Source organism: Pseudophryne corroboree, chromosome 2 (genome assembly GCF_028390025.1).
Source record: "Pseudophryne corroboree isolate aPseCor3 chromosome 2, aPseCor3.hap2, whole genome shotgun sequence".
In the NCBI taxonomy this organism is placed as follows: Eukaryota; Metazoa; Chordata; class Amphibia; order Anura; family Myobatrachidae; genus Pseudophryne; species Pseudophryne corroboree.
The window spans coordinates 321,124,609-321,140,330 of record NC_086445.1 but is presented as its reverse complement, the minus strand read 5'-3'; the positions used below and the strand labels follow the sequence as shown (position 1 = coordinate 321,140,330).

General features: G+C 44.2%; 1 protein-coding gene across 3 annotated transcripts in view; it reads right to left on the bottom strand.

Moving 5' to 3' along the window:
• Nucleotides 1–385: 385 nt before the first annotated feature.
• The window catches only part of SLAIN1 (SLAIN motif family member 1), a 112,272-nt gene continuing 96,935 nt past the window's right edge, over nt 386–15,722 (bottom strand). For all 3 annotated transcript variants that reach the window (XM_063952988.1, XM_063952987.1, XM_063952989.1), the window contains one exon: nt 386–1,329. In XM_063952988.1, coding sequence (XP_063809058.1) covers nt 1,254–1,329 — 76 coding nt within the window. In that variant the 3' untranslated portion in view covers nt 386–1,253. The remainder of the gene's footprint in view (nt 1,330–15,722) is intronic.

Below are 15,722 nucleotides of genomic sequence, written 5' to 3'. Positions count from 1 at the left end.
CTTATTAGTTTTTTCCCCTCTGATTCCGACCATTCATTTTCGCCCTCTCTTATAGGCGAAAATGAATGGTCGAAAACACATAGATGAGCAGAGATTCCGCTTATCTATGTGTTTTTTGACATTTCGGAATTTTCGAAAGGACGTAAAACCGGCACTTCAATCGAACATTGAAGTGTCAAAAAGTGCCGTCTTTACACCCCGTCGAAAATTCCGACACTAATTGAATACTCCCCTAGGTAGTAAAATAATTTCAACAAATAAAGAGGACTATTTTTTTCAGTCAGAAAATGACAAGCCCTAATTTAGGTTACCCTAAGATGTACTGTAAAGTGGTGACCGCTACATACATAAATTACCAGGATTGCAAAATAAAATTAGGCACAGCTGAAAAATATTCTTTATTACTGAAACATTCCAAAACTGCAGTATACAGGTGTCATCATTATGAAATCATATACTGTTTTTAATAAAGCATTAGTGCAATTTAATTGTGTAAAATGCCTAGAAAAAGTTACGTCCATTGAGACCATTAATCTTCATATAGGACAGTAAGTAAAACGATTATGCACATAAGAAAACCCAACCCACGTTGCAGTAAAGCTGCAGAGTAATCCGTTATCAATCAAAATCATTAAATAGTTAAATAATAAATTAACATGACATATAAAAGAAACAGACAAATCTAAGGTGACTTCATAGAACATTACAGTGACCTCCTTGTTTCACCCTTGTGCTTTTGCAACAAAAAGTATGCTATGCGATTAAAAAACAAAGTTTATTGTATAACAAATATTTTCTATGGCACAAAAGTGATTCGGCATCTTGGGATGTGTTTAATAATTCCAGGTGTTAAAGGAGTGTGCATTCTATACACAGTGACTCCACCGACATTATTAGTGACTTTCAATATTGTCGTGATGATGTGTGATATAGTGTAGAAGAAAAAATAAATAAATAGGCCAGAGAAGGTAGCAGTAAAATTTCATTAAAAAAGTTGATGTATCTGAAGGATGTATTTCCCGTGCACTGTTGCATGTGTACTGTCAGTTGTGTGTTAAACAATACCAATTTTTGTTTTGAAAACGATATATTATTCCATGTCACATTTAAGAGCTACATTGTCTTTGATAGTAATCTCACTTCACACATTACAAATATTAAATCTCAAGGAGAAGAATGTTGTATTACACTTTAACCCAGCCAGCTGGGATAAACATCACTCATAATTGCTTCATTTTATCATTCATAACTGGTCAGTAGCATCCGTCCCTCCAATTTCCATCTCGTAGTGTACTCAGTGATGACAGAGTCTTCGGAGGCTGAATAAAACTGAAAATAAGGATAATTAAAAAAAAAGTTTTAATACAGCAAATATAAACAATAAATAAATAAGAACAGCTGATCTCTACCATAAATAAATATAGATTAATAAATGTACAAGTTATCTTCACAATATAGTTTATAGAGTATGGAAAGCTTTGAAAATTTTAAGATTTTAACAAGCAAACTACATCTGGTGCAGAGGATCAAAAGAATAATGTATGAGGGTTAATGTAGAGTTGGAAGTAAAATGGACATACATTTCAAAGAAGCGTATATATCACACATATGCAGAGCTGTATGCACTTTGTGATGCCCACACTTCTGATGTGGCAGCTTACTGTATGGGCTTGCTTTACTAGTCTTCATTATCAGTGAGTACTTACTTATACTCCCTTATAGATGTGCCTCCTAACAGGCTGTGCTGTATGGACTGCAATTCCTTAGCGAGAAAGCCCCTTCACACCCCTGTTTCGCCTCTCTGGTTGTAAGTGTAGACGCGTTCAGGTTGTGTTTGAATCTGTAATCTCACATGTATCTGCTCATTTTCTGAGCACACGTAATGTAAATTCATCTAGCACACTCTATGAAAACTGGCGCAAGTTAAACTTTGTATCAGTTTGTAAACTTTGTATGAAAACGGGCGCACGTTAAACTTTGTATCAGCCCCATATTGTGTATATTGTTCCGATGACTTAGGCCAGTCTCTTTTCAACATATGACACAATCAAGTGTATGCACGGCTTTATGAATATATTAATCGTTTTCATTTTGACAAAGGAACATCTGTTAAAACAAATGTGCATGTAAATATAAAAGAAAGAGAAAAAAAAAATGTGCATGTAAATATAAAAGAAAGAGAAAAATGCAAGCTGTGTATGTTACATTATTTCACTACAGATATCACTAACTGAAGAATTTTGCTAGTTCGTTAATAGAAATTGCATACAATATGTATCTGGCCCCAACAATCCAAAATGGTTGAAGCCTCTATGATGCTCAATAAAATATCATCCTCATCCACCCATTGTATCATTAATTGCTTAACTTACGTTTTGTTATTGTGTGATTAATTCTACTGCACTCTTGTACTGTCTGACCATACCATCCTTATATTATCACCCACTTGTTAGCATGGTTTAATTTATTGTCTCTTTAGTGTACTACAGATTTACTATATTGCTTTTCTATATTTATTCTTCAGCCCCTCACTATTACTTAGCATTCTATTCTCTACCTCCATTCTTCACAACTTACTGTCTTATCTATTGTTTTATTTAGTTTGTTTATCATCATAACTACTTTGTAAGTTAGGGGTTGATGTATCAAGCAGTGAAAAAAGAGTGGAGGAGTGGACCAGTGGAGAAGTTGCCCATAGCAACCAATCAAAACTAACCTACTGATTCCACATAAAATGCAGAAAGGATGGGTTTCCCCGCTCAAAAATGGCACCATTTTCTCATTGACTTTCCTCACAGCTCCTTAAGCTGCAAGGAAAAGTCCACCCTCAACAATTAATGCATGGGGTAATCCCCGCTAGGGAAATCGCCTGCGAGAGGTAATTAGCGATTAATTGAATATGCCCCATAAACTGGTATTGCAATCAAAAGTGCCGCTAAAGAATCTCCTATCAGCTACGGTCACAAAACAATCCAAGTCACTAGAACATGTTGTAAGAAGTCCTTTATATACAGCCACCATTGTTCACATGCTAGGTTTTTCCCAAAACTTAGAATAGGAGAAAACGGATAATTTGAGACGAGAGTCTCAAAATTCCACAAACCGGCGCTGATTAGTTATATTTTATTAAAACCTGTGTCTCTTTAAAGCTGCTGAGTAAAACAGCTTGCTAAGCTGCACAACAAGGACAATTAGAACAAAGAAGAGTAACTCTGCACTTAGAGACACCTTGTAAATTTAATTACGTGTGGTCTGTCATGTAGAATAAATAACTCAGTGAGACTTTATGTATTGATATTTTTTATCTAAGATTGTCAACATGTAACATTTATCACAACATGCAAATATTAGTAATTTAGTAGCTTTTATGTATAAAATCTAGTTAATACAGGTTGAGTATCCCTTATCCATAATGCTTGGGACCGGAAGTATTTTGGATATCGGATTTTTCCGTATTTTGGAATAATTGCATACCATAATGAGATATCATGGCGATGGGACCTAAGTCTAAGCACAGATTGCATTTATGTTTCATATACTGTACACCTTATACACAAAGTCTGAAGGTCATTTTAGCCAATATTTTTAATAACTTTGTGTATTAAACAAAGTGTGTCTACATTCACACAATTCATTTATGTTTCATATACACCTTATGCACACAGGATGAAGGTCATGTAATACAATAATTTTAATAACTTTGTGTATTAAACAAAGTTTGTGTACATTGAGCCATCAGAAAACAAAGGTTTCATTATCTCACTCAAAAAATTCCGTATTTCGGAATATTTGGATATGGGATACTCAACCTGTAGTAGATAAGTAGTTAAAAAACTTGTAATTCAGCACTAAAAATTACACTTTGTATAATAACAGTATAATTGAATGTTTATAAACACATAGTAACAAGGTGTAAAACGTTACTCTCCTAGAATAACGGTGTAATTGAACACATAGTAACAAGGTGTAATAGGAGAGTAACGTCTTACACCTTGTTACTATGTGTTCAATTACACCAATATTCTAGGAGAGTAACGTTTTACACCTTGTTACTATGTGTTTATAAACATTCAATTATACTGTTATACAAAGTGTAATTTTTAGTGCTGAATTACAAGTTTTTTAACTACTTATCTACTATTAACTAGATTTTATACATAAAAGCTACTAAATTACTAATATTTGCATGTTGTGATAAATGTTACATGTTGACAATCTTAGATAAAAAATATCAATACATAAAGTCTCACCGAGTTATTTATTCTACATGACAGACCACACGTAATTAAATTTACAAGGTGTCTCTAAGCGCAGAGTTAGTCTTCTTTTTTCCCAAAACTTGGCTGTTCCCAGGACAAACAAAGGAAGTAGTAACTTATCAAGTGCTCTTTCAGATAAACATAGCAACTATGACATGTCAGATGAGTGACCTGATGGTACCATACCAGGGTAAAAGATGGTTATGTTTAGCATTCAGTTTTACCAAACTGCGGATAAAGATTGCCAGCTGCACCAGGGTTAGGTATCTAAACAGAGGGAAATCCAGACGGCAATGAATGAGCAGAATAGCTGTACACAGGCAGTAGATGCTGCAGGCTACAGCCAATAAACAAAAGAGTCAGGGTACACAGGCAGTGGTCAGTCCATGCAGAAATGAGAAAGCAATTAGAAACAAGTAGCATACAGAAAAAGGAATGTTGCAAGATAACTGGTGTGAAATGCTGCAATGATCTCCTACTGGAGCTGACATCTAAAGCAAAGAGGACCAATCAGAATATGTTACAAGAGAGTATACAAAAAATAAGAATTTACTCACCGGTAATTCTATTTCTCGTAGTCCGTAGTGGATGCTGGGTACTCCGTAAGGACCATGGGTATAGACGGGCTCCGCAGGAGACTGGGCACTCTTAAAAGAAAGATTAGGTACTATATCTGGTGTGCACTGGCTCCTCCCTCTATGCCCCTCCTCCAGACCTCAGTTAGGGAAACTGTGCCCGGAAGAGCTGACATTACTAGGAAAGGATTTGGAATCCAGGGTAAGACTCAAACCAGCCACACCAATCACACCGTACAACTCGTGATAACTATACCCAGTTAACAGTATGAACAATAACTGAGCCTCTCTCAACAGATGGCTCATACAATAACCCTTTAGTTAAGCAATAACTATATACATGTATTGCAGAGAGTCCGCACTTGGGACGGGCTCCCAGCATCCACTACGGACTACGAGAAATAGAATTACCGGTGAGTAAATTCTTATTTTCTCTGACGTCCTAGTGGATGCTGGGTACTCCGTAAGGACCATGGGGATTATACCAAAGCTCCCAAACGGGCGGGAGAGTGCGGATGACTCTGCAGCACCGAATGAGCAAACTCAAGGTCCTCCTCAGCCAGGGTATCAAACTTGGAGAATTTTGCAAAAGTGTTTGAACCTGACCAAGTAGCAGCTCGGCAAAGTTGTAAAGCCGAGACCCCTCGGGCAGCCGCCCAAGAAGAGCCCACCTTCCTCGTGGAATGGGCTTTTACTGATTTAGGATGCGGCAGTCCAGCCGCAGAATGTGCAAGCTGAATCGTGCTACAGATCCAGCGAGCAATAGTCTGCTTTGAAGCAGAAGCACCCAGCTTGTTGGGTGCATGCAGGATAAATAGCGAGTCAGTTTTTCTGACTCTAGCCGTCCTGGAAACAAAGTTTCAGGGCCCGGACTACGTCCAGCAACTTGGAATCCTCCAAGTCCCTAGTAGCCGCAGGCACCACAATAGGTTGGTTCAAATGAAACGATGATACCACCACCTTAGGGAGAAATTGGGGACGAGTCCTCCATTCTGCCCTTTCCATATGGAAGATCAGATATGGGCTTTTACATGACAAAGCCGCCAATTCTGACACACGCCTAGTCCAAGCTAAGGCCAAAAGCATGACCACTTTCCACGTGAGATATTTTAGCTCCACGGTCTTAAGTGGCTCAAACCAGTGGGATTTTAGGAATCCAACACACGTTAAGATCCCAAGGTGCCACTGGAGGCACAAAAGGGGCTGAATATGCAGCACCCCTGTAACAACGTCCGAACTTCAGGCAGTGAAGCCAGTTCTTTTTGAGAGAAAAAGGGATAGGGCCGAAATCTTGGCCTTTATGGATCCTAATTTTAGGCCCATAGTCACTCCTGACTGTAGGAAGTGCAGGAATCGACCTCCCTGGAATTCCTCTGTAGGGCCTTCCCGGCCACACACCAAGCAACCTATTTTCGCCATATACAGTGAAAAAGTCTTGCTGTCACGTCTTTCCTAGCCTTTATCAGCGTAGGAATAACTGCATCCGGAATGCCCTTTTCCGCTAGGATCCGGCGTTCAACCGCCATGCCGTTCAACCGCCATGCCGTCCAACGCAGCCGCGGTAAGTCTTGGATCAGACAGGGTCCCTGTTGCAACATGTCCTGACTGAGAGGCAGAGGCCATGGGTCCTCTGAGAGCATTTCTTGCAGTTCCGGGTACCGAGTCCTTCTTGGCCAATCCGGAGCAAAGAATATTGTTCACACTCCTCCGTTTATTACAATTCTCAGCCCTAGGGTCTGAGAGGAAGAGGAGGGAATATATAGACCGACTGGAACACCCAAGGTGTTACTAGTGCGACCACAGCTATCGCCTGAGAGTCCCTTGACCCAGCGTAAAACCTTAATCTTTTTATTGAGGTGGGACGTCATGTAGTCCACCTGAGGCAGTTTCCATCAATTTGCAAAACTGCGTGAAGACTTCCTGATGAAGTCACCACTTTCCCGGGTGGAGGTCGTGTCCACTCCCGGAATGAACACTGCTGACAGTGCGCTTACTTGATTCTCCGCCCAGCGAAGAATTCTGGTGGCTTCTACCCTCGCCACCCTGCTCCTTGTGCCGCCCTGGCGGTTTACATGAGCCCCTGCGGTCTGACTGGATCAGAACCGGTTGGTCGCGAAGCAGGAACTCCGCTTGACTTAGGGCGTTGTATATGGCCCTTAGTTCCAGGATATTGATGTGAATGCAAGTCTGTTGGCTTGACCACAAACCTTGGAATTTTCTTCCCTGTGTAACTGCCCCCCACCCTCGGAGGCTTGCATCCGTGGTCACCAGGACCCAGTCCCGAATGCCGAATCTGCGGCCCTCGAGAAGGTGAGCACTCGCAGCCACCACAGTAGAGACACCCTGGCCCTGGGGGATAGGGTGATTAACCGATGAATCTGAAGATGTGATCCGGACCACTTGTCCAGTAAGTTCCATTGTCCTTGCATGGAACCAGCCGAAGGGGATGGCTAGTATGATGCCATCATCCTTCCCAGGACTCGAGTGCAGTGAAGCACTGACACCTGTTTTGGTTTTCAATAGATTCCTGACCAGTGTCATGAGCTCCTGAGCTCTCTCTATCGGGAGATAAACCCTCTTCTGGTCTGTGTCTAGGATCATGCCTAGGCGAGGCAGATGAGCTGTAGGAACCAACTGCGACTTCAGAATATATAGAATCCAGACGTGTTGCCGTTTCACTACCAGAGAAGGTGATACGCTGTCCAGCAACTGCTCTCTTGATCTCGCTTTTATGAGATCATCCCAGTATGTGATAATAGTGACACCTTGCTTCCGCAGGAGCACCATCATATCCGCCATTACCTTGGTGAAATTGGTAATGACAATCCCGTACCGCAATTCTGAGGTACGCCTGATGAGGTGGATAAATGGGGACACGAAGGTATGCATCCCTTATGTCCCGATTCATTTCAGGCTTGCAATGACCGCTCTTAGCGATTCCATCTTGAACCTGAACCTTTTCAGGTATATGTTCAGGGATTTTAATTCAATATGGGTCTAACCGAACCGTCTGGTTTTGGGATTATAACATGGTCGAATAATAACACCCTCTTGTTGAAGGAGGGGACCCTTGACCACCACCTGTTGAAGATACAATTTACGAATTGCAGTTAACACTGGCTCCCTCTCTTGGGGGGAAGCCTGCCGGGTCCTCGGTGAGGGGGCATCTTCTCACAGTCCAGCCTGTATCCCTGCAATACCATTTCTATTGCCCAGGGATCTAACAGGGAGTGAACCCACTTGTGGCTGAACTTATGAAGGCGTGTCCCCACCGGGCCTAGCTCCGCCTGTGGAGCCCCAGCGACATGCGGTGGATTTTTGTAGAGGCCGGGGAGGACTTCTGTTCCTGGGGACTAGCTGTGTTGTACAGCTTCTTTCCTCTACCCCCGGCTCTGACAAGAAAGGACGCACCTCAGACTTTGTTTCTTTATTCGAAAAGCTGCATTTAATAATGTCGTGCTTTCCTAGGCTGTGCAGGAATATAAGGCAAAATATCAGAATTACCAGCTATAGCTGTGGAGACCAGGCCCGAGAACCTTTCTCCACACAATCCTCAGCCTTCCATATGCCTCTTAAGTCGGCATCATCTGTCCAATGTATATTCTACAGGACACGTCAAGCAGAAATCGACATAGCTTTTGTCTCTAGGACCCAGTATACTCATGTCCCTTTGGGCATGCTTTATAATTATATATCTATCACTTAAGACAGCATCTTAAAATATTTATATGCATACTAGGGTCTCAATCTGCTGATAAGGTACCTGTCCACGCTGCCACAGCGCTATAAATCCATGCCGACACAATCGCCGGTCTGGGTAGTATACTAGAATGTGCACACTATCTGCAGGATCCCTGAGAATAGCTAGTGCAAACAGGACACCCAAGGGGAAGATTCTCAACACATCCTGGCCCTAGTGGGGAAAGGATACAGCCTGAGAATTCTCTTGTGGGAAGCTCTTGTCTGGAGATTCCTGCTCTTTTTCCTCATGAGAGGAGGGAAATTTACCTCAGCATTCTTCCCCTTAACATGTGTACTCTCGTGTCAGGGACAGATGAGTCATCAGTGATATGCAAATCATCTTTTATTCCAATAATCATATATTGAATATCTTTTAGCCCTCTTGGCTGTAACTTTGCATTATCGTAGTCGACAGTGGAGTTAAACTCCGTGTCGACACTTTGTTATTTTGGATAGTGAACATAGAGAGACTCTGAAGGACTCTGTGACATAGGGACAGACCAGAGTAGATTTCCTTTCTGTTCCCTAACCTTTTGTGCAATAATTTTACCTCAGCACTTACACATATCCAAACAGGTGTCGGCGTTGTTGACGGAGACACCCTCCCACACACTTATCCGCTCTATCACCTCCTTAGAGGAGCCTTTTACCTCAGACATGTCGACACACGCGTACAGACACACCACACACAGGGGATGCTCTATTTGAAGACAGTTCCCCCACCAGGCCCTTTGGAGAGACAGAGAGAGAGTATGCCAGCACACACCACAGCGCTATATAATACAGGGATGTACACTATACTGAGTGATTTTTCCCCTATAGCAGCTTATATACACAGTTTTGCGCCTAAATTTATGTGCCCCCCTCTCTTTTTTACCCTTTGTGTACCAGGATACTGCAGGGGAGAGCCTGGGGAGCTTCCTTCCAGCTGAGCTGTGAAGAGAAAATGGCGCCGGTGTGCTGAGGAAGAAGGCCCGGCCCCCTCAGCGGCGGGCTTCTGTCCTTTTATGTACTTTAATGGCGGGGGTTAATGCACATATACAGTTTATCAGACTGTATTATGTGCTTTTCGCCAAGTAAGGTAATCTAATTGCTGCCCAGGGCGCCCCCCCCCCCCCAGCGCCCTGCACCCATCAGTGACCGGAGTGTGTGGTGTGCTAAGGGAGCAATGGCGCACAGCTGCAGTGCTGTGCGCTACCTTAATGAAGACCGGAGTCTTCAGCCGCCGATTTTCAACTTCTCTTCGTTCTTCTGGCTCTGCAAGAGGGACGGCGGCGCGGCTCCGGGACCGGACGACCGAAGACTGGGCCTGTGTTCGATCCCCCTGGAGCTAATGGTGTCCAGTAGCCTTAGAAGCCCAAGCTAGCTGCAAGCAGGTAGGTTCGCTTCTCTACCCTCAGTCCCACGTAGCAGTGAGTCTGTTGCCAGCAGATCTCACTGAAAATAAAAAACCTAACAAATACTTTCTTTTCTAGGAAGCTCAGGAGAGCCCATAGGGTGCATCCAGCTCTGGCCGGGCACAGATACTAACTGAGGTCTGGAGGAGGGGCATAGAGGGAGGAGCCAGTGCACACCAGATATAGTACCTAATCTTTCTTTTAAGAGTGCCCAGTCTCCTGCGGAGCCCGTATATACCCATGGTCCTTACGGAGTACCCAGCATCCACTAGGACGTCAGAGAAACATACTTTGCAGCAATGAGAGTTAGGGTTAGGCACCCCATGGAAGGTTAGGGTTAGACTGCGGTGAAGGGTGTTAGGATTAGGCACCACCGGGGAAGGTTAGGGTTGTGCTGTGGTTGAGGGGGGAGGGGGGGGGGGAGGGAAGGTTAGGGTCAGGCTGCAGGGAGGGAGGGTTAAGGATTAGGAACAGTATACTAAACACTTAGGTGTCGGGATGCTGCTGTGCTGTATTCTGACTGCCAGCATCCCAAGCGCCAGCATCCCGGTACTATCCCCCAGAAAACAGCCACAAATTGAGAACTTCCTGTACTTATGAAACAATGTATAGGTAATCCAGAGACATGTATAGTACAAAGAGTAGGGCCAAAACTTTAGCTGAAGAGACAAGGGAATACCACTACTACTTTAAAGTGTGCGTCTTCAAGAACTGTTGGAAATAGGTACAGGAAAAGGAAAGCGCTCTCTCACTGCTATTCTGCTGACACTCACTCATTTTGCATCTCACAAGAGGAGATTCAGCTGAATGCGTCCAACTCTCCACTGTTCGTACTTGCAAATGCGCTAAACAAATGGAGATACATTCAGCGCAACTAAGATTCAGATACACACAGATGAGATGTAGTTGGGGCAGACACTTGATCCTGTCCATTAAGTAAATCAGTAGAAAGGTCTTGTGTGTGAGTCCAGACAAAATTACTGAGAAGGGAATATTTAGAGTTTTATAAAATGTCTCATAATATTTCTGTAATAAACTTGGATGGATAAAGAACCTTCTTTAATTTTCTTATAAATCAGGACGGCAGATACTTATAAAACAAAAAAGAGAAAAGAACGCCACTGCGTTTATGCAGTATTTATGAAAAACCTTGAATCAAGTGCTATTTGTGTCAAAAGCAATGGATGCACTATTATAAATGTTTCATTACTTAATATAAATGGCAAGACATACATAAAAACACACAATTATACTGTACATGTATATCAATATATAGGGGTCTATAAATGAAGTAGTGAAAAGAGTGGAGAAGTGAGCCTGTGGAGAAATTGCCCATGGCAACCAATCAGCAGCTCTGTACAATTGTATAGTATGCAAATTATAAATGTTACTTTAATGCTGATTGGTTGCCATGGGCAACTTCTCCACTGGCTCACTTCTCCACACTTTTCACTGCTTCATGAATAGACACCATAGTCCATACAAATGTATTTAAAATACTAGTTAATACCTGCATTATATAATCTATTGCGCTCCCACTAATAAGATTTTAAACCTACCGGTAAATCTTTTTCTCCTAGTCCGTAGAGGATGCTGGGGATTCCGTAAGGACCATGGGGTATAGACGGGCTCCGCAGGAGACATGGGCACTATAAAGAACTTTAGATGGGTGTGCACTGGCTCCTCCCTCTATGCCCCTCCTACAGACCTCAGTTAGAGAAACTGTGCCCAGAGGAGACGACCAGTACGAGGAAAGGATTTTTGTTAATCTAAGGGCAAGATTCATACGAGCCCACACCATCCACACCGTATAACATGGAATATACGCAACCAGTTAACAGTATGAACAAAACAGCATCAGACAACGACTGATCTTCACCGCAACATAGCCCTTATGTAAGCAATAACTATATACAAGCCTTGCAGAAACATGTCCGCACTGGGACGGGAGCCCAGCATCCTCTACGGACTAGGAGAAAAAGATTTACCGGTAGGTTTAAAATCTTATTTTCTCTCACGTCCTAGAGGATGCTGGGGACTCCGTAAGGACCATGGGGATTATACCAAAGCTCCAGACCGGGCGGGAGAGTGCGGATGACTCTGCAGCACCGATTGAGCAAACATGAGGTCCTCCTCAGCCAAGGTATCAAACTTGTAGAATTTAGCAAAAGTGTTTGAACCCGACCAAGTCGCCGCTCGGCAGCTGTAATGCCGAGACGCCTCGGGCAGCCGCCCAAGAAGAGCCCACCTTCCTAGTGGAATGGGCCTTTACCAAATTTGGTAACGGCAATCCAGCCGTAGAATGAGCCTGCTGAATCGTGTTACAGATCCAGCGAGCAATAGTCTGCTTAGAAGCAGGAGCGCCAACCTTGTAGGCTGCATACAGGACAAACAGAGCCTCTGTTTTCCTAACCCGAGCCGTCCTGGCTACATATATTTTTAAGGCCCTGACTACATCAAGGGACTTGGAATCCTCCAAGTCCTTCGTAGCTACAGGTACCACTATAGGTTGGTTCATATGAAACAATGAAACCACCTTAGGCAAAAATTGAGGACGAGTCCTTAATTCTGCTCTATCCCCATGGAAAATCAGATAGGGGCTTTTGTGAGACAAAGCCGCCAATTCAGACACCCGCCTTGCAGATGCCAACAACATGACCACAACATGACCACCTTTCCAAGTGAGAAATTTCAATTCAACCGTTTGAAGAGGTTTAAACCAGTGAGATTTTAGGAACTGTAACACCATGTTAAGGTCCCATGGTGCCACTGGAGGCACAAAAGGAGGCTGTATGTGCAGCACTCCCTTTACAAAAGTCTGGACTTCTGGGAGAGAAGTCAATTCCTTCTGAAAGAAAATTGATAGGGCCAAAATCTGTACCTTAATGGAGCCTAATTTTAGGCCCATATCCACTCCTGTCTGTAGAAAGTGGAGAAAACGGCCCAGATGGAAATCTTCCATAGGAGCATTCTCGGATTCACATCAAGATACATACTTTCTCCAGATACGGTGATGTTTCGCCGTCACCTCCTTTCTAGCCTTCATCAAAGTAGGGATGACTTCTTCCGGAATGTCTTTCCCAGATAGGATACGGTGTTCAACCGCCATGCCGTCAAACATAACCGCGGTAAGTCTTGGAACACGCAGGGCCCCTGTTGCAACAGGTCCTCCCTGAGAAGAAGAGGCCACGGATCTTCTGTGAGCATATCCTGAAGATCGGAATACCAGGCCCTTCGAGGCCAATCTGGAACAATGAGTATTGTCTGCACTCATCTTATGAGCCTCAATATCTTTGAGTTGAGCGGAAGAGGAGGGAACACATAGACCGACTGAAACACCCACAGTGTCACCAGGGCGTCCACAGCTACTGCCTGAGGGTCCCTTGACCTGGCACAATACCTCCGAAGCTTCTTGTTGAGGCGTGACGCCATCATGTCTATTTGAGGAAGTCCCCAATGACTTGTTATCTCTGCAAAAACTTCCTGATGAAGTGCCCACTCTCCTGGATGGAGATCATGTCTGCTGAGGAAGTCTGCTTCCCAGTTGTCCACTCCCGGAATGAAGACTGCTGCCAAAGCGCTTATGTAATTTTCCTCCCAGCGCAGAATCCTGGTGGCTTCCGCCATTGCCACTCTGCTCCTTGTTCCGCCTTGGCGGTTTACATGAGCCACAGCTGTGACGTTGTCTGATTGAATCAGAACCGGTAGGTCGCGAAGAAGATTCTCCGCTTGACGTAGGCTATTGTATATGGCCCTCAATTCCAGTACGTTGATGTGTAGACAAGCCTCCTGGCTTGACCATATCCCCTGAAAGTTTCTTCCTTGTGTGACTGCACTCTGCAGCCACCACAGGAGACACCCTGGCCCTGGGGGACAGGCCTATTTTCTGATGAATTTGAAGATGGGACCCGGACCACTTGTCCAGAAGGTCCCACTAAAACGTCCTCGCATGAAACCTGCCGAAGGGGATGGCCTCGTAGGTCGCCACCAATTTTCCCAGTACTCAAGTGCATTGATGGACTGACACTTTTTTCGGTTTTAACAGGTCTCTGACCATGTTCTGGAGTTCCTGGGCTTTTTCCCTTGGGAGAAAACCCCTCTTTTGTTCCGTGTCCAGAATCATGCCTAAGAAAGATAGCCGAGTTGTTGGAACCAACTGTGACTTTGGTAGATTCAGAATCCAGCCATGTTGCTGCAGCACTCTCAGGGAGAGCGCCACGCTTTTCAGCAACTGATCTCTCGATCTCGCCTTTATCAGGAGATCATCCAAGTACGGGATAAATGTGACTCCCTGCCTGCGCAGGAGCACCATCATTTCCGCCATTACCTTGGTGAAAATCCTCGGGGCTGTGGAAAGCCCAAACGGCAACGTCTGAAACTGGTAATGACAGTCCTGCACAGCGAATCTCAGGTACGCCCGATGAGGGGGATATATGGGGACATGAAGGTATGCGTCCTTTATGTCCAGTGACACCATAAATCCCCCCCCCTCCAGGCTGGAGATAACTGCCCGGAGCGGTTCCATCTTGAATTTGAACTTTTTCAAGTACAGGTTTAGGGATTTTAAATTTAGAATGGGTCTGACCGAGCCATCCGGTTTCGGGACCACAAATAGGGTTGAATAGTACCCCTTCCCCTGTTGAACTAGGGGAACCTCGACAACCACTTGTTGTTGACACAGTTTTTGAATTGCAGCTAAAACTATCTCCCTCTCTGGGGGAGAAGCTGGTAGAGCCGATTTGAAAAACCGGCGAGGAGGCATGTCTTCGAATTCTAGCTTGTAGTCTTGGGATACAATTTCCATTGCCCAAGGATCCACGTCTGACTGAACCCAGACGTGGCTGAAGAGTCGAAGACGTGCCCCCACCGGCACAGACTCCCTAAGTGGAGCCCCAGCGTCATGCGGTGGATTTAGTAGAAGCCGGGGAGGACTTCTGCTCCTGGGAACTAGCCGTAGCAGGCTGCTTTTTCCCTCTTCCCTTACCTCTAGCGAGGAAGGAAGAGCCCCAACCTCTTCTGGACTTATGCGACCGAATGGACTGCATCTGATATTGCGGCGTTTTCTTTTGCTGTGGGGAAACATAAGGTAAAAAAGTAGATTTGCCCGCGGTAGCTGTGGAAACCAGGTCCTCGAGACCTTCCCCAAATAAATCCTCACCTTTGTAAGGTAAAACTTCCATATGCTTCTTTGAGTCGGCATCACCCGTCTATTGGCGGGTCCACAGGGCTCGCCTAGCAGAAATCGCCATGGCGTTGGCTCTCGAACCTAGCAGACCAACGTCTCTCTGAGCGTCTCTCATATATAAAACTGCGTCTTTAATGTGACCTAAGGTCAATATGTGCATAAATAGATTTTAAGGTAGTTTCCTGTCTGCGATCAGCAGGATCCTTGAGGGCGGCCGTGTCTGGAGACGGTAGCGCCACCTTTTTGGACAAGCGCGTTAACGCCTTGTCCACCCTGGGTGAGGATTCCCACCGTAACCTGTCTTGCGCAGGGAAAGGATACGCCATAAGAATTCTTTTGGGAATCTGCAGTTTCTTGTCTGGAGTTTGCCAAGCCTTTTCAAATAACGCGTTCAGCTCATGAGATGGGGGAAAGGTTACCTCAGGTTTCTTTTCCTTAAACATGTGTACCCTCTTGTCAGGGACAGAGGGGTCATCAGTGATATGTAAAACATCCTTTATTGCAATAATCATATAATGAATACTTTTGGCCACAATTGGGTGTAACCTCGCATCATCGTAGTCGA